General features: G+C 34.5%; 1 protein-coding gene across 1 annotated transcript; it reads left to right on the top strand.

The window, feature by feature from the left end:
- Positions 1–936: 936 nt before the first annotated feature.
- Positions 937–16,596, top strand: LOC149161490 (cinnamoyl-CoA reductase 1-like). The gene is made up of 7 exons (XM_089434898.1): positions 937–1,194; positions 15,018–15,186; positions 15,298–15,485; positions 15,610–15,795; positions 15,871–16,033; positions 16,142–16,334; positions 16,449–16,596. Exons 1-7 carry the CDS (start codon positions 937–939, stop codon positions 16,594–16,596), a joined length of 1,305 nt encoding a protein of 434 aa, XP_089291024.1.
- The last annotated feature ends 3,188 nt before the right edge of the window (positions 16,597–19,784 follow it).

Here is a 19,784-nt window from a genome sequence, read left to right as displayed (position 1 = left end):
ATTGGATCATCTCCCAACGCATAACAAGGATCAGTGTCAATGACTTAGGAAGTCGGAAGATAATTAGCTAATGTATATGAGAAGAAGGTGGTATTGTGGGGACAATCTCAAACACTAGATGCCACTGGTATGATTCTAGCCACAAGAATAAAACAACTACCCGTCAGAAAGACCATACATGCTACCACGTTTCAGAGAGGAACCTGCGTATGTGCCCTCAATAGTGTCACCAAGTGCGAGGTTGTTTTGAGGTGAACATGGGGTGAAAACATAGCTTATGCCAACACCGATAGCAGGAATTTACTGGCTTGTATTATGATAATCGCTCCATCTCTATTTTCCAATGATAAAATGTTGAGAGGTATTGCACGTACAAGCAAATAATATTAGTAGGAGAGTGCACAACTACGGATTAGTTTGAAGTTTTAATGTGAAGGAAACAATCAATCAAAACGACATAAGGAACGACCAATTAATTTTAGAAACTGAGGTTGCCTATCACATCCTTTTGTTCAAATCAGTACCAATTCAACATGCTTAGTTACGTCTTCCTTTCTAGTCATACTGGGTCTAAATGCCTCTTGATTACCACCAGAACGATGAATATCTTATCTTGCTCATGCCATGGGAGAAGTGGAATTCGTTACTGGGGCTTTAATCAGGGTGCATGCACAAGATACCTCGAAGGTGTTTGTGTCTTCCATCCCCAGTACTAATCGTTTGGTCATTGGCCTCTACCAACCCCTGGAGTAATGGAACAGAACAAGAGTTTGACCAGTCTTGCTCTTGAAGGTCCCATTGTTGCATCAGCTACTTCTAAGGTAGCAAAGATGGTTATTCCTGCAAGTCACGTCAACAAGTGTGATTATGGGTTTCAGAATCCCATAGATAACGCGAGCAGAGCAACGACATCCCAAGCATAAGCTCAAGGGTTTCATGGATCCGGCATTGAAGGATGAGTATCCGTTTGATGTGGCTTTCGCTATGGCAGAGCTAGCCAGGGCGTGCGTGAATGAGGATTTGAATCATTGGTTCTGTCTACCGCAGTGTAATCGACAAAACCCCGGTGGCCGTGAAGCAGATTCAAGGCAACATCTCTCAGCAAATTGGGTTTCTTCAAAAACTGAAGCATTTCAATGTGGTGCACCTCTCGGGGTTCTGTGTGACGGAAAGCCGTTCATATTTGGTATTCAAGTATGCCAAAAATGGCTCACTCACGGACTATTTATAGAGAAATTCGGTGCGGCATTGATAGACTGTTAAGGTAGGCGCAGATAAGCAGTAATAATGTACCGCATATGGTTCTTTGCAAGGAAACTCTATTTTCAGGAAGAGCGGGTGTTTATGAATTAGGAGCAGTTATGAACCAGCTATGAACCAGAAATAAAACGTTCAAGTTGTGCAGAAAGAAACTAAATTTGGGAAAGAAACATTGTACATAGTCTGTTGGGGAATTTGAAATGTCAGAGGAGTTACATTATATAAAACTAATTTGAGACCTGTGCTCTGACCAAAAGAGCATTTGCTGCAATTTCACTGACAGAGAGAGGAATGTTTGCTGGCTTGATGGGTGATACGATGACACAATAATAATTCTTCTGATTCATGGGCAGAGAAAAGTGGGAAGGTTTGATGGATAGTAGCAGAACTGACAGGTTGCACCTAAAATTTAGCTGAGAAAACATTCATGAAATGCAGAAGTCATGGCAGAAATAACCTACACAGAAAGACCATAAAAAAAATGGCTCAAATTAATTATGCGGGGCAGGAATACGCCTGCTCTGATACCATGTTACACACACATGGGCAGCACTAGAATATGAAAGATAAAACATGAGAGTATGATTTTTATTAACAAGAGATATACATTTATAGTACATGGTTTGACCATTGGATTTCACATCCCAAGGTCTCTTGGACTTCTTTTTGTCTATTCGGCTTCCACACTAACCCATTGAGGATTAGGTGTCCAACAATAATTTAGTTAATTTTTATGATTTAAATTTAGGCAATGTGAGATTTACTATAAAGTAAGTGTTTTGATGTTGATCACATTGATGCCTATCATTGTTTACTAAATTATTACGAAAATATTAATAAAATAAGAAATACTAAAATAAATATGTTTTGGAAATATAGATTTATTTTAAGATATTTTAGGTTAAAGTTTATTTGATTAATATCATTTGTAAATATACAATTCTTATATGTTCTAGACATTTATATCTTACTTGATACTAATAACTATTATTTCATAGATTAAATCAGAATTGATTCACGATCTCTATTTAAAAAGAGTGAAGGGATAATATATGGGAGGTTGGGGGGGAATCATTTATGTACAATTTTTCTTTTGTACTAATATATTGTTTCAAGTGTTATATTAACTATGGCCATAGATTATTTTCCTCTTAAATATTTTCAATTAAGTATTGTGATATTTGATTTGGCTATGTGAATGGTTGGTTAATACATTCACATTGTGTGGAATACTTTATTAATAAAATGTGTCTTAGGATAAGCTCATTGTTCCATTATGTCAATAAGGTTACTTTTAGTTGTAAATGATTTGAGATATATTCTTTGAATATGTCATTTAATTTTTTTTTATTAAGATAATATTTTAAATTTTCTATTTTCTATTTTTATTCTTGGTATACAAATGTTGTTTCTCATGTGCTATGTGTGATATCAACAAATAAAAAATAAAGACAAATTTATGGTCATGATTATTGTAAAATAATGTCATAGTTCCTAATTGACAAGGGAACTATGAACAACAAAGGAATGATTTCTGAGTTCATAGTTCATGAGGGTCAAAATTCTCGAGGTCATAGTTACTATGCGTCATATTTCCTAAGGGTTAAAGATCTCAAGTTCATAGTTCTTGTATGTCATAGTTACTATGGTGATAGTTCTTGTCGGTCTTATTTTCTATTGGTTAGAGATCCCAATGATAAGAAATCTCATAAAATTTCTTCAATGAGATTCGATGAAGTGCTCGTTACAAATTGAGAGGGAGGGAAATTTAAATAGAGAGAGAGACCAGAAAATGTCTAAATGGGAATAGAGAGATAGAGAGTGTTGGAAATAAATTAGTCATAATGATATAAACAAAAATTACATCGATATGATTCCATTCAATCAAATTCCACAATACGGGGGTTTTCAAATTCCATAAAAGCAATGTTTTCAAATTGCAAAAAAGTAATGTCTTCAAATTTCACTTCAATATACATCCAAAAACATCGCCAACTTGTGATGCATGGTCAATATGGTGTGTTTACTCACATTTTCTAATTATCCACTCAAATTTGAACTCACTATGTTGGAGTTTCCACATTCCACATTGGTAGGGTTTTCAAATTCCACAAAGCTAATTTTTCATAGTGGATAAGACTAAGGTTTTCAAATTGCATAATTATATTTCCTAATTATGCACACACACTTTTGAGCGATGCTAATCAGGTAGCCTCGTTGGGGTCCTAGTTGGTAGCTTGGGCCTTACAGAGCCTAGACAAAAAGGAAAATGTGTGAACTCCTAAGAACGAGCACACATTATTGTGGGCATGTTTTCCTCAGATATCCCCTCCTCCAATTCTAGGGTAATCATTCTTGTGCAAGTTCCCTTAGTTGATTCTCACTAGTTTTGTCAATTGGGCATAGTCCTTCTCAAACTTTCATTATAGAACTTCTCACAACATTCCTTCATACACTTCACGCTAAGTGTTTTCTCATTAGTTTACATAGTTTCTTTCTTTTATGACATACGTGATTCTAGAACCACTTGCCACATGCTTATTTACAACATAAAAATAGAGTGCTAAGTTATTTCATCATGACTATTCCCTATTTACAAAAGTCTCCATCATGTTTTGGTTGATTTCTTACACTTGTTTGAGAAACTTCGACATATTTAACTTTATATATCTATATATTACTCTTTTATGTTTATCTCATCATTCTAGATTTGTCATGGTTATGAGCACTGCAATAGGTTATCATCATTCATTTCTTAAAACCCCATTTCTTTATACTTATTTTTCTATCTTCTCATAGGTTTGTATTCTTTGAGGGGTAAGTTTGTTCCAATTTTGACTTCATTCATATGTAATTTAGGGAATTGCGATACTATTTCTCATTTATAATTTCTCTTATTTCAGATTGAATTATTATATTGTTCTTCATCTATCTCAATTATTTCAGAGTGGAAGAATTAAATGAATCAACTTGTACGGTCTTTTTTATCAATGGGTCCTAATTTGAAAAATTTATGTATGAATTCTTCCAAAGCCATTTTGAGGCATTAAACAATTTTGTCTGTGGTAAAAAAAATATTGTTTGTGCAATACCATCTGGTACTTGAAGTATGCAAAATTTATGCCTCTCGCAAGTTGATATACCATACTGACCACCATGGTACAAGTCAATGCCACGTTAATCCCTGTTACTCATGCATATGGGGCTAGCCATGTGTGGAATTTAAAAAAGACTCTAGAAGGTCCAAAATCGTAACTCTAGTTGAGGTTTGAGGGAGTCAAACCTTTCATATAGTTAGCTATTGGGTTATGTTAAATACTAGGCCACTAGGAGGAGTAGGGGTTACATTTCATGTTATTATATTATCTTCCATATTTGAGAAAATAAATTGGGAGTGGGATGTTAGAGAGAATAAAAAAGGGCTTGAGATTTTGTAGCAACTTTATAAGCCATAAGTCTTAGGTAACTCTATAGAGAGTACCTCTTTCTTTGTATCTACACATTTTTCCATACTAGAGAATAGAGATCAAATCAACCTCACCTTCTAGCTAGGTTTTTCCCATAAGGATTTCCCAAGGGAAAAAATGTGCTTATTTTGGTTATTGTGTGTATTTATTTTCACTCTATATTTCTTAAATTTCAGATAATTTATATTTAAGCATACAAACAATAAATAAAGAATCTGAGATCTAAAAAGAATTAATATTCGCAGCAAAAAAATTCAATATTTCTTAGATCTATTATGATGAATTCTTCCAATGGAATATCCACGATAATTTTCTGATCATCTCCACATGTTGCTTGAACGACTAGTGTCTTCTTTACTACCACATGTTACATCGATTAGTTTAACATATTATGTGATTGTATGTTACATCATCTTTGATGTCCTTTTCTTAATGTCCATAGTTAGGCTTTTATCTCCATTCCTCCTATCTTCAAAATGCAACTTACCCAAAGCAAGAAAATACAATAACCATTAATTAGGAGTTAGGACCAACAACCATCTTGAATCCATTTTATATTTCAACCCATCATTCATATCAACTCGAATTGTATTTTTAAACTCTGCCATGATCATGAAAAGTAAGAAAATGTTCGATAAAAATCACATCATCAGAGTTATGTCGGCGCGTTTCGAACCAACTAGTGTGGTTTATCTCCAATACAAGATAAAGAACCATATATTGGCATTCAATTAAATAGATGAATAGAAAAAATTTAGTCATTATAATATAACAATTAGATTTGATTGAATAAATAATATTTTAATATAAGGAAATAATTGTTAGAATATAGTTGTTAATATTGGCCACGATTGCCAAGTTGTTACTGTCATTAATCATATAAAAAGATTCTATTATGAGGACAAGTATAAAAGAAAAATAATACATAAAATATTTGCTAAAATTTATTTTCCCACACATTACAACTATTTATTGGTCGTATCTATGTTCCATTGCCCTTGTAGCACTAAATAAGGTTCCAAATTCCTTTATCCCCCATTAATTAACTACATAAACCTCATTGTGTCTAAAATATAATAATAAACCTTTATATTCACATAAAATTACTCATATTCATGAAGTCATATAATTTCAATTTACTTTTGTTTTTTAATGGTTATACACATTTATCAATATTAACCAAATTATCCTCATCATAACTTAGTCGATAATAGTAAAATTAATATTTAAACAAAAATATAAATCACAATAAAGATTAATGTAAAATGTTTCCCAAAAATTTCAAATGAAAACATTAACTTCTTACATATTAACTTGTTGCATGTCTTACTTTTTTTTAACTTGTTATAGAATATTTGAATTCATTTTAATCATTCTTCCGAATTGTGGAATATGCAATTCTATAACTTTAAAATGTTGTTAAAGCCATTACACTAAATTATATCTTAACAAATATCATATAAAGACATTACCAATAAAATAAAAATAGAAATAAAATAAATCTCATTTAAACATATTATTAATTAAATGAAAATAACAATAAAACACAAAAACATTAACAATTATGCTTTACCAAATGTATCATGAAAACATGTAAATCATAATCATTGGAAAATATTAAAAGAACATTACCAAGTCAGAATTTATAACAAGAGATAAATAAAAAGGTACTCGTTCACTTTATAAATAATTTATTTTCCTCTTTTAATTTTGCATCAATACTTTATTTAATCACTAGGTGTCTTATATATAAGAAGAAGTTATACAATATGGATGCAAATGTTGAAAATAACAACAAGAAATGCTAAAAAAAGAAGTGCTAAAAATAGCACTGTTATAAATAGCATTTTGGGATACATTCCAATTTTAGTTAGTCCCTAAAATAAAATTGAGAATTAAAATTCGAATGTGAGCTTAGCAGTTGTTTGTAAGATAATTAATTAATTCATCTTGAGTTAATTAGTTGTAGAAAATCAAACATGAAGTCTATGTGAAGACATGCAATAGTTTCCCCTTTGATTGAGGAAGCCATCCCTCGATTAAGGAGATCAAGATGAGTTGTACTTTGAGTTGTAATTAGTTAGCTCATTTAACTGAGTTAGGTCCAGTTAGATTAGTTCCAACAGTTTGTGGAACTGATTTTAAGTTCAGTTAGTTAATGCATGCATGCATGTAACTACTGCACTTCAGATAACTGAATAATCTCTCATAAATAACTCATGCATGTTAGTTCAGTTAGAGACCCAGTTGAGATCAGATGATGGGACAGTGTACTATCAGTTGCAGAAATATTCCATTGAGGATATCTCTTGCATGCAGAAGGAATTCATTCCTTGAGGATTGCGTAGTTATTTCTGAGTTTTGATGAGTGTGTGATGTGGGAATTCACATAGGTGGCAGCATTGGACCCCAAGAGAAACTGCGCAAGGAAATAGGAGGCTTGGAGGATTGGAGGAAGGCATATGTTGTGTCTATTCAGTCTATGAGCAGCATTGAGGGATTGTACTGAGAGCTGGATAGCTTGTGAGCTAAAGCTTTGTGTAATCGGACATATTTCCACTTGTATGATAATACAAAGATTGGGGTTTTTAGCTGAGGCTTTCCCCAGAGTATTCTTCTGTGTTCATGTGTGATTGATTTATCATTCTCTATTATATATGTTCAATTGATCTTGCTCAAAATCAATTAAGCTTCCGCAAGTTTGTTTGTAGAAGTAGATTAAGTATTTTGCTTTATTATGTTGCATTATCAGGTGATCTACAGTGGGAAATTCTACATGGTATTAGAGCAAAGGTGATCAAATCGAAGAACAGTATACAAAGAAGGGAGAAGTTCGAAGTTTGAAGTTCCTGATTATAGAATTTGAATTCTTATCACATCTCAAATTTCACCAATGGCATTCAACAGCTTGAGACTCGAGTATGCCCTTGATGGTAGCTCAAATTATATAGCCTAGAAATATTGCATGGAAGCGATATTAGAGGACAACAGTCTAAAGGAATTCATTGATCAAGAAGTCAACAAGCCAACAACAGCTAATGTCCAAGAATTAGCGAAATGGAAGAAATGTGTGGCTAGAGCGAGGAGAATCCTTTTGGAGGGAGTTCGAGACCACATAGTCTCAAGTGTCCATGGGAAGGAGACACCATTTTCAATGTGGAAAACATTGAAGGATCTATATCAGAACAGCAGTGATCAGAGGAAGCTGGCAGTAGACAAGCTTCGGAAATCAAGTGTAAACAGGGCGACACGATATCTACATATCTGAAAAAGCTCACCACCTGCAGGGATGAGCTTGGAAGTGTAGGGATCATGGCAACCGATGATGACATGGTGAGTCTTGCTCTCCTCGATCTTCCTAAGAGCTGGCATAGCTACCAAGATTCGATAAATGGAAGAGAGAAACTGCTAGATTGGGAACGACTTTGGTCGGATCTGATGCAGGAGGAGATAAGAAGAAGCACCAGAGATGGATCTTCATCAAAGCAAGATGATGAAGAAAATCTAGCCTTAGTAAGTAAGGCGAGGAAAGGGAAAGGGAAGGTGTCCCATTCCAAATCCAGTTCTTCCCATGGTGGGAAGAAGTTTGACAAATCAAAAGTGAGATGCTTTCATTGTCATGAGGTGGGTCATTATGCTACGAATTGTCCACAGAAGAAATCCAAGAAGGGATCCTCGAAGGGATCAAATGGTGAGGCATTAGCCTCACAGTTCGAATTGGATTTATTGCTCATCGCATGCATGTTTTCATTGATGGTGGGATGTGTTTTGTACCTGGATAGTGGAGCTTCATTCCACATGACCGGCGACAAGAATATTTTCAATACCTTGGAGGAGAAGGATCTCCAGATGCGGATTGAGATGGGCGATGATGGAAAGTACTATGTTTCAGGTGAAGGTACGGTTGTGTTTCAAAGGGAGCATGGAGCTCCTATCACCTTGACGGATGTAAATTATGTACCGGGTCTGAAGAAGAATCTTGTGTTTGTCGCTATGCTGGAAGACAAAGGCTATGATGTAGTTTTTAGTAAAGGAAAGGTATTCCTGAGGCATATTGGCATTGGATAGATGAAGAGGATTGGGATTCTAGTAAAGAATCTCTACAAGTTGGAGGTAGATGACTGTGCTGCATTGAGTTCCAAAGCAGAGTTGGTGCAGAGCCAAGATGTTTGCGAGCTATGGCATAGAAGATTGGGCAACTTGCACCATGGGGCCTTGAAGATCATGTAGCAGGTTTCTACTGGACTTCCCAAGGGAAAACTAGAGCAGACAGATACATGCAAAGGTTGTACCTTAGGTAAGTATGTGAAATATTCCTTTTAGGATCGAGACAGTAGAGCTGGAACAATCCTGGAGCGAGTTCACATAGATGTGTGTGGACCATTCTCTACAACATCCATCACTAAACAAAAGTACTATGTTATTTTTATTGATGAATTTTCTCGTAGATATTGGACATACTTTATGCAGAAGAAGGATCAAACCTTCTCGAGGTTTTGTGAGTTTAAAGCCTTGGCAGAGAAAGAATCTGGAAATAAAATAAGGTCTTTGCGTAGCAACAATGGTGGAGAGTATGTCTCCCAAAAGTTTAAGGACTTTTGCACAGCAGAAGGAATTAAACAGGAGTTGAAGACACCCCATAACCCACAGCAGAATGGTGTGGCTGAAAGGAAGAATAGATCGATTGTCGGAGCAGCTCGAGCGATGTTGCATGACCAAAGCCTACCACTTCATTTGTGTACTGAGGCATGTAATACAACAGTATACTTGTAGAACAGAAGCCCGCATCATATACTGGGATGAAGACACCAATGGAAGCCTTTTTCGGGAAGCGACCAGATGTGAGTCACTTCAGTATCTTTGGATCATCGGTTTATTGCCATGTGACTAAAGATGCCGGAAGAAGCTATATCCAACAGCTGAGTTGGGGATACTTGTGGGGTACACTTATACACCCCACAACTATGGGGTGTTCTTGCCTACCAGTCAGAGGACAGTGGTATGTAGAGATCTGAAGTTCAATGAGCCGAAAGCCATGCGAGTATCACTTGAGAGGGAGCCAAAGTTGCATGGAGAGGAGGAACTTTCAGTTCCTAAGGAGGAGGAGCCTCAGACTGATGTGGAGTAGCCGCTTGCAGAGGATCCGAGAGTGGAGACATCCACTCATGCTGAATCTTCTAGAGATGGGTAGAAACGCTCAAGGGAAGCTGACAGGTTGATGATGGATGCTTGAGAGAATGTGGGACAACCATCTTCTCAGCGCAGACAAAGGAGGTCACTCGAGTGGTACACTGGTTACATGGCCCTAGTAGGGGAGTGTGTAGAGACTGAACCTTCTTCTTTTGAGGAAGCAGTGCCGAAACCAGTTTGGGTTGATGCAATGGTGGAGGATTACGACTCCATCATTTGGAACTGTGTTTGGGATGTTGTCCCAAGACGGAGGACAAGTCAATAGTGAGTTCCCAATGGCTTTACAAGGTAAAGTAGGCAGCTGATGGCAGTGTTGAGAAACATAAGGCAAGGTTTGTTGTTTGTGGTTTCTCACAGGTCGAGGGGATCAACTACGATGAGACTTCTTCTCGTGTAGCAAGGTACTCATCTATCAGATTGATGTTGGCACTATCAGCTTAGATGGGTTTGAAGATCCATCAGATGGATGCGAAGATTATGTTCCTCAATGGGAAGATTGAGGAAGAGGTGTACATTGAGCAGCCAGAAGGTTTTGAGACCTTCGATCATGAGTCACATGTGTCCTGACTCAAGAGGGCTTTGTATGGGCTGAAGCAAACACCTTGTGCTTGGTACACCAGGATGGACAGCTATTTCACTGGGTTGGGCTTCACCAAGAGTGAAGTAGATGCGAACCTTTACCACATCATGGTAGAAGGTAAGCCATTGATCATTGTTCTTTATGTGGATGATCTGATTTTAATTGTTGATGATCAGTTGATCAAGTCTTGTAAGGAGGACCTTGCAAGAGAGTTCGAGATGAAAGACATGGGTCTTATGCACTATTTTCTAGGCATGGAAGTGTGGTAGAAAGATGGGGAAGTGTTTGTGTCTCAAGGCAGGTATGCCAATGAGATACTCAGGCGATTCCACATGGAGAAGTGTAAGCTCATACATACTCCTCTTGCTGGTAACTGGAGGAAGGAGGATGCTACTTCATGTGAGGTAGTAGCTGCTACTGTTTATCGCCAGCTTGTGGGTACATTGATGTATCTAGTGAACACATGACCAGATTTGTGCTTTGCGGTGAACCAGCTGAGTCAAGCTATGGTTAAGCCTACCAAGCTGTTTTGGAAGGCAGCAAAGCATGTGCTAAGATACCTTAGAGGCACATCTCAATATGGATTATGGTATAGACGGACAGAGGGAGTGAAGCTTCAGGGCTTCACAGATGCAGATTGGGCAGGGAGTCCATCAGACAGGAAGAACACTTCAAGATGAGTCTTCAACCTTGGTTCAGCTGCAATTTCTTGGTACAGCAGGAAACAGAGGTCAGTTGCACTTAGCTCAGCAGAGGCTGAATACATGGCTGCCAGTTAGGTAGTATGTGAGGCCATTTGGATGCAAAAGATTCTAGTTGGATTGTTTGGTCAGAGGATGGATCCAACTATGATCTACTGCGGTAATCTGAGTTGTATCAAACTCTCTAAGAATCCAGTATTTCATGACAGGTCCAAGAAAATTGATATCTGGTATCATCATCTTCGAGATTGTGTGGTGAAGAGGATCATGTTGTTGCTGTATGTTTCGACCGAGGAACATGATGTAGATATTTTAACTAAGACATTGTCAAAATGTAAGTTCGTTCCACAGAGACAGGATTGGGGTGACTGATAATCCCTTTCTTGTTGAGAGGGAGTGTTGAAAATAGCAACAAGAAATGCTAAAAATAGCACTGCCATAAATAGAATTTTGGGATACATACCAATTTTAGTTAGTCCTTAAACTAAAATTGAGAATTAAAAATCGAATTTGATCTTAGCAGCTGTTTGTAAAATATTAATTAATTCATCTTCAGTTAATTAGTTGTAGAAAATAAAACATGAAGTCTATGTGAAGACATGCAACAGTTTCCCCTTTGATTGAGGAAGTTATCACTTGATTAAGGAGATCAGGATGAGTTGTACTTTGAGTTGTAATTAGTTAGCTCAGTTAACTGAGTTAAGTCCAGTAAGATTAGTTCCAATAGTTTGTGGAACTGATTGTGAGTTCAGTTAATTAATGCATGCATGCATGTAACCACTGCACTTCAGATAACTGAATATTCATTCATAAATAACTCATGCATGTCAGTTCAATCAGAGACCCAGTTGAGATCAGATGATGGGACAGTGTACTATCAGTTGTAGGAATATTCCAATGAGGATATCTCTTGCATGCAGAAGGAATTCATTTCTTGAGGATTGCGTAGTTATTTCTGAGTTTTGATGAGTGTGTGATGTGGGAATTCACACAAGTGGTAGCATTGGACCCCAGGAGAAATCGCGCAAGGAAATAGGAGGCTTGGAGGATTGGAGGAAGGAATATGTTGTGTCTATTCAGTCTATGAGTAGCATTGAGGGATTGTACTAAGAGCTGGATAGCTTGTGAGCTAAAGCTTTGTGTAATCTAGACATATTTCCACTTGTATGATAATACAGAGATCAGGGTTTTTAGCTGAGGCTTTCCCCAGAGTATTCTTCTGTGTTCATGTGTGATTGATTTCTCATTCTCTGTTATATGTGTTCTAATTGATCTTGCTCAAAATCGATTAAGCTTCTGCAAGTTTGTTTGTAGAAGTAGATCAGGTATTTTGCTTTAGTATATTGCATTATCAGGTGATTTACAGTGGGAAATTCTACAAAAAATGGGTTTCTTAAAATTTCTTCTAACTTTAGCCAAAACCTCCACCTTCGACTGAAGTGAGGGTGGCATAAGGATGCCCAGTCTTGGCTAGACCATTGGGGAATAAAGAGGAGATCCTCTTGGAGAATTCAGATAATATAAAAAATAATATTTCTTCCAAATTTAAAGAGAAGTCATGGGAAAATAAAGAGTTAGAAGGAAAAAAGGAAAGTGCAATATTATAAGGAGGTGATCAACCCCCATCTGGAAAACCAAAATTATCTCTATGTCTTGACTAGTGTTAAGATGAAAATGAACATTTCCAATATTAGAACTAATTCTCATGAGCTTCATAGTGAAATTAAGCATTGGTGAATTCTCAAAACACCATGGGATGAAAGAGTTTGTCACTTGTGCAAGAATTGGTGATTTATCAAAAGACCTTGGGATGAAAGATTTTGTCACCAATAATAGGAGGGTTGAAGATAAAAAACAATTTCTCTTAGATTTTCCATCTTATATTCACATGAAAGAGTTTGCCACCACGCCTGAGGGTTGAATCTTGTACTCACATTAAAACACTTTCTCTTAGATTGTCCATCTTATAGTCACATTAAAATTTTTTCTCTTAGATTGTCCACCTTATACTCACATTCAATCCCATTCAAACTTATAGGAATTACTAGTCACAGATTTCAACTTATTCAATTTTTTTCCACACAATCTAACATGTCTTCAAAAATTAGAATTCAGATGGAGGGGGAATTAAACCCGCTAGCTACCACTACAACTATTTATCTTTAACAACCTTCTTAACATTTTAACTCATAAAATATATGGTGATTTGGGAACCCTTCTCTCACTTCTTTTTAAGCATGTAAATAAAACGTTAAAGAGTCATATTTAAGCTATTACCTTCTTAAGGTCTGATAGACTATATAAGCCTTAGTGGGCATTAATCATCATAGTCATTATCATTATACATCCAAATTATCGTTTCACTCTTCTTAATATTATTATAATAATACCATAATTTTTTACTTTCATTTTTATATATAATAATTCAAAAACTCTATAATTAATCTTTTATTTTTTAAAATTTCATATTACTAGTAATTTATTTGTAGATTATTACTTTAATAATAGTTATCATTAATTTATAATAAATTTACCTAATTTTTAAATCCTAAATTTTCAAGAAATTAAAAACATATAATTTAATTATTAACTAGAAATAATTATATAATATTTATAATTTATTTAAACGAATTTTCAATTTATAATTTATTTAAACAAATTTTCAATTTTTTATATAAGTCAATGGTTATAATGAAAATATTTAAAGTTCAAAATAATCTTTATAAAATAAAATTTATTGAATTACACTTTTTTTTAAATATATTAACTTGTACTAGATAAACAACTGGAATAACATTTTTGGTAAAGACAATTATAAATAATAACTAATTATATATTATTAAAAAATTATAATTAAACAATTTAAAATTCAAATATTAAAATAGATATTCATTTCTCTATATTTAATAACAAATAATTAGTTTAATTTATAACATAATAATATATTAATATAAAATAAAATATCAAATCAATTATATATATATAATTAACGAAACTTAAAAATTGTTACAACTATTATTATTATTATAGTCATGAACTTTACTATATCTTAATCACATATTGAAAGTCAATATTTCATACTCACCCACTTATAACTTCTTTAATCCAGTCAATATCAATATCAATATGTATATATATATGGTTATTTTTTTCAAATATGTATATATATATATGGTTATTTTTCCAAGTGGATAGTAGCATATGCATTGAGATTCCCATTTCATAGAAACTTAATTCCATCCCTGAAGCTGTTGGCTAGACGGTGCTGAGACAACGACAGATGTCACACATAACACAAGCTTCTTGTTGCAAAAGTTTTCGAGATAAACAATCCCGATAATGAATATCAATCTGCAATCGGGATAAGGGTTGCCGAAAAAAACATAATAGCTACACTGAGGCTAATTTTTCTAGTTTTCTTATCAAATTTCCAACTAAATCAACCCAAAAAATTCTTAAGAACCCCGGCGATTCACGAGTCACGTCATTAGAGTACTGCCTGACAAATGCTCTCATGAATTTGCCGAGTATATTCGCCAACGAAATCAACCCAAAAAATCTTAAGAACCCGGCGATTCACGAGTCACGTCATTAGAGACTGCCTGACAAATGCTCTCATCAATTTGTCAAGTATATTCGCGTATTGTCAAGTATATCCACGGACGGCTGAAATTTCATGGCTATTCCTGCGTAGATGTGGCCTACCGAAATTTTCTTTCGCTTACCCCTCCAGGAAGCGTTAAAAAGGGTACATCTCCATTTCATTTCCACGATTCATCGTTCTAGTTATCTGATTCATCTCTGAGTTTCGGACTTCAGCTTCTGACACAAACCATGATATCAGATGAAATGAAGCCGAATGAGAACGAGAAAGGAGATGAAATAGTTTGCGTGACTGGGGCAGGTGGTTTCATTGCATCGTGGCTTATCAAGTTTCTCCTCACCAAGGGCTATATTGTCAGAGGAGCAGTTCGCACCAACCCAGCTGGTATATCCACTAATTACCAGTTTTCCTACCACATCGCATGATTTAATTATATTATTTGTTTTTGCATGGAACATGTATGTAGATATATTCTTACATCATATCTGGAAGTAGAGTTTCTGAAGAGATTTGACATGAGCGTAGATGATGGGAGGAAATATGAGCATTTGAGAGAGTTGGAAGGAGCAAAGGAGAGGCTTCAGCTGGTCAGAGCTGATATTCTTGATTACCAGAGCTTGCTTACAGTTATTCGAGGTTGCCATGGTGTCTTTCACATGGCTGCCGTTATCAACGACGACCCTGTAATTACTTCGTCTCTTCTTTCAATTCTCGTCATAATTCCAATTCCATGCCCTTGGTTTCAGCTGAAACGATTCTGATACCATTAGATATTGTTGATCATTGTTTTATAATTAATGAAAGCAGGAGAAAGTTATAGGGCCGGCGACGGAAGGGACGAGGAATGTGATGGAGGCTTGCGCAGAAACAGGGGTCAAGCGCGTTGTCTTTACGTCTTCTATCGGTGCAGTTTACATGGATCCTCACAGAGAACCACTTGCTATAGTCAATGATGACTGCTGGAGCGATTTGGACTACTGCATACAGACCAAGGTATTAATTAACTTATCAATTATTACATATAGAGGTTGAATCGGCTTACTAATTGGCCTCTCTCATGCATTACAGAATTGGTATTGCTATGCAAAAACATTGGCAGAGAAATCCGCATGGGAGATTTCCGAGAGAAGGAATTTAGAGCTTGTGGTGATTAATCCAGGCCTGGTTTTAGGTCCCTTGTTGCAGAACGCCATGAACCCCAGCACTGCTCATATTATGAAATACTTGTCAGGTGGGTATTGCTTAAAATTTATTTATATGTTATAGTCAGTTCGTTCGTAATATGCACAGATGGTTTTTAATGATTTAATTGATATTCATAAATCTGGATGATGATCAGGATCTGCTAAGACGTATGCAAACTTAACACAGGTATATGTAGACGTGAGGGACGTGGCAAAGGCTCACATTTTAGTTTATGAAACGCCCTCAGCCAGTGGGCAAAGATATCTGTGCGCAGAATGCAACCTCCATCGAGCAGACCTGGTCCACATGTTGGCCAGAGAGTGCCCTCGCTGTTCCCACCCTACCAAGTACGTACACACACTCAACTCTCACATAAAACATATTTCACTTTGGGTTCTGTCAAACTGTGTTATATTTAGAAACATAGAAGATAAATGAAGCTTGCAACTTCATGCGCGCAGGTGCTCAGACGAGAAAAATCCAAGAAAACAGCCATACAAGTTCTCCAATGAAAAGCTGAAGGATCTGGGCCTTTCGTTTACGCCTATGAACCAGTGCTTAGCAGATGCAGTGGCCAGCTTACACAACAGGGGCTTTCTTGAGCACTAAGTTAGAGGATAGGCTGACACCGCTGAAAGCCTTTATATCATCCTGTGGGATGTGAGAATCGTTGGAGTCGTCGTTACATTTCTTTTGCTGTAATAGAAACCGTTAAATAGCAACCAAAAAAACTCCAAAAGTTCTGCAGGCAGAGTCAAAAACTCCAAAAAGTCTCGTGGACAAGGCTTTTCTTTTTATATAAATGACTAGACAGCCAGATAAGTTAAATATTTGATTAAATTGCATGGTTGTATTATATTTATGTAGTTGATTAAATTGCATGGTTATATCATAATATATAATTACAGTGTGAACTTCTTAGACTAAGGGTTTCTTCTGCTAATTTTACATTTTATTTTTCAATTGTGTGTTATTTTAACTTTTTAAAGTTTAGAGTATTTTTTTTGTTTTTAAAAGTTATATGTATATAAATAAAATAATTAAAAAATTGTTTAATTAAATGAAATGTTTTTAGTTATAAAAAAAATAATCAAAATTAAATATACAATTAAGAATATATTTTTTTATTAAATTTCATTCCATAATTTTTTTCAAATCTATTCAAAGGTGGAGGTGGAGGTGGTGGTGGTGGAGGTGGTGGTGGTGGTGGATCCTAAAGGAACGAATTATTTAGTTTGATTTAAGATTTTATTCCTATGCTCAAAAAGCTTGGAGAGAAGCCTTCCGAGTTCACTATGATTTTGACATCGTAAAAGGCTAGGAAGGTCAGTGTTGCAATAGAAATTTTGAAACTGAGATCTAATGTGATTGCAAGCGGGGCACTCTAAGAGGAAGTGATTTTCATTCTCGATGTTCTTATTCTCACAGAGATGACAGACCTTTCCATCCATGGTGTTTTAGAAACTGTCCAACCACCCGTTTCACTATGGAGCTCATGAGAGTTCGTTAAAACAGAAAGATACTTTTGATCTTCTAGGGTGGGGTTGATGACCTCCTTATAATATCTTAATTTTCTTTTAGCTCCTAAATCTTTCTCACACCACATTTTTTTTTTGAACTTAGAAGTAATAATATTTTTAATGTTATTAATGTTTTGCAATGCAACATTCTTGTCGATCTCCCAAGCAATGCAACATTCTCGTCGATCTCCCAATGGTTTAACCAGGCCTTGGTGTCTTCATACCACCCTCGCTTGAGCCTTAGGTGGTTTTGGCTAGAATTTAAAGCTAGTTTATGAAGTCTATAGCCTCCCATGTTATTGAGTTTGTGCTTGTACAACAGAAGCCTAGTCATAGCTAACCTCTCCATAGGGTAATCGCCCACTTCTATAAGGAAAATACATCTCTCACATAATTTATATATGTATATATATAATGAAAAAAAATAAGATTAATCCTAACATAACTTAAATGTTTACCATGAGAAACAATGCACATTTTCTTATCACTTTTTCAGTCTCTACTTGTAATTTATTTGATAATTGTTATCCTATTTTAATATATTTGAAAGAAATACAATTTTAATTAAATAAAAAATAAATCGAAGAAATATATAAAATATATATAATTTTATTTATATATTTGTAAATTTTAATAATTAATTTAAAATGATTTTTTTTAATTTAATTTATTATATTTAAAACAGTGGCACTTGATAAATCATAAATATTATCGCATAATATTATTTAAAGGAAAAAAATAATAAATATATACAAATTTATTTAATAACATTTAAATATCTAAATTAATTAGATTTAAAAATATTAAATCTTGAAATATCAAATACTATGAGAGATTAAATTTCTTCATTTATAACTTTTTTTTTACTGTTTCAAAAAGGAGATTATTTAAATATTTTCTTTAGTTAAAGAAGAAATTGTCTCAAAATCATATAAAAAACTTTAAATATAAAAACAAATCATTTTAAAATTGAATATATAATTTATTAATTTTATGTTCATTATAATTTTTCAGAAATCATTCCTCCTTTATTCCAAAACCAATAAAATAATGTTATAAAGCAAAATTAAAACAAAAATATAAATCTATATAGCATATAACAACCATTCTAGATATCCCCATTTAACATATTCATCTCTCATGGATATATATCCTTTCAATGTCGTTATGCAGATACGCTGGCAGCTAGCTCTTGGGATAATCTATTTAATGAGGGGTTTGTCGAGAAAACGGGAGCATTTATTGTGAAGCTTCACAAAAAAAGGGCCGAATACATCAAGCAGATGAAGAAGCAATCTGTCCCATAGGCTATCTTTAGCCTCGTGGACGTTAAAATAATTTCTTTCTTTCTTTCTTTCATTATAAAAAAAATTATATTATTTTTCCATATTCAAAAACACACTCTAATGAAATCATTTTACTTTTAAAAATAAAAATGATATTAAATTATTTTAATCAATAAAGAAATATTTTAATGGCAAAATAACTCTATAAAAAAAAAAAAAATCTCAGCATTCTTCCTATGGACAGTGTCGGGACAGTGTGCGGACCGTGTCGGGACAGTGTTGGTGTACCTTGTTATTTTGATCCCCAAGTATATGTTTTTTTCATGGGTACGATATTTTTTCAATAAAGATATATCATAACTTTATTTATGGGTCAGAAACTATTATATTTTTAGAGATATTTTAATAAATTTAGGTTAATTTTAATTTTGTATCAAGAGCGAAGTGTTTTGTTTTGTTTTTGTTCTTATCTTAAGATTATTAATAAAAATAATTGTACATTTTTTTCTATTAATCAATTCATTATTAAAATATTTTAATATAATTTTTTTATGTATATTAAAATTTGATATTAAATTGTTTTACTCAATTTAAATATTAAAAAATTTAATTTATGATATATATAAAAAAATTATTATGATTTTATTTTTAGATATTAGATATTATTAGATATTATATATTAAAGATATTGTTACTTCTAAGTTCAAAGAAAAAATGTGGTGTGAGAAAGATTTAGCGGCTAAAAGAAAATTAAGTTATTATAAGAAGATCATCAACCCTACCCTAGAAGATCAAAAGTATCTCTATTTTAACTAGCTCAAAGAAGAAAATTAATATAGCAAAGATTAGAACGAATTCTCATGAGCTCCATAGTGAAACAGGTCGTTGGGCAGTTCCTAAAACACCATGGATGGAAAGGATCTGCCATATATGTGAGAATAGGAACATCGAGGATGAAAACCACTTCCTCTTAGAGTGCCCCGCGTACAAT

The sequence above is a fragment of the Pinus tabuliformis genome, chromosome 5_2 (genome assembly GCF_031772625.1).
Source record: "Pinus tabuliformis cultivar Carrire ecotype Pingquan chromosome 5_2, CPIR1, whole genome shotgun sequence".
NCBI classification, from domain to species: Eukaryota; Viridiplantae; Streptophyta; class Pinopsida; order Pinales; family Pinaceae; genus Pinus; species Pinus tabuliformis.
The sequence above is the reverse complement of the archived record's forward strand: the minus strand, read 5'-3'. Positions and strand labels throughout refer to the sequence as shown.

Bases quoted from the DNA above. Each gene is read 5' to 3' on its own strand.
- LOC149161490 (XM_089434898.1), top strand. From the start codon at position 937: ATGGATCCGGCATTGAAGGATGAGTATCCGTTTGATGTGGCTTTCGCT. The intron at 15,796-15,870 runs GTATTAATTAAC...CATGCATTACAG, and splicing joins ACTACTGCATACAGACCAAG to AATTGGTATTGCTATGCAAA. The intron at 16,034-16,141 runs GTGGGTATTGCT...GATGATGATCAG, and splicing joins TATTATGAAATACTTGTCAG to GATCTGCTAAGACGTATGCA.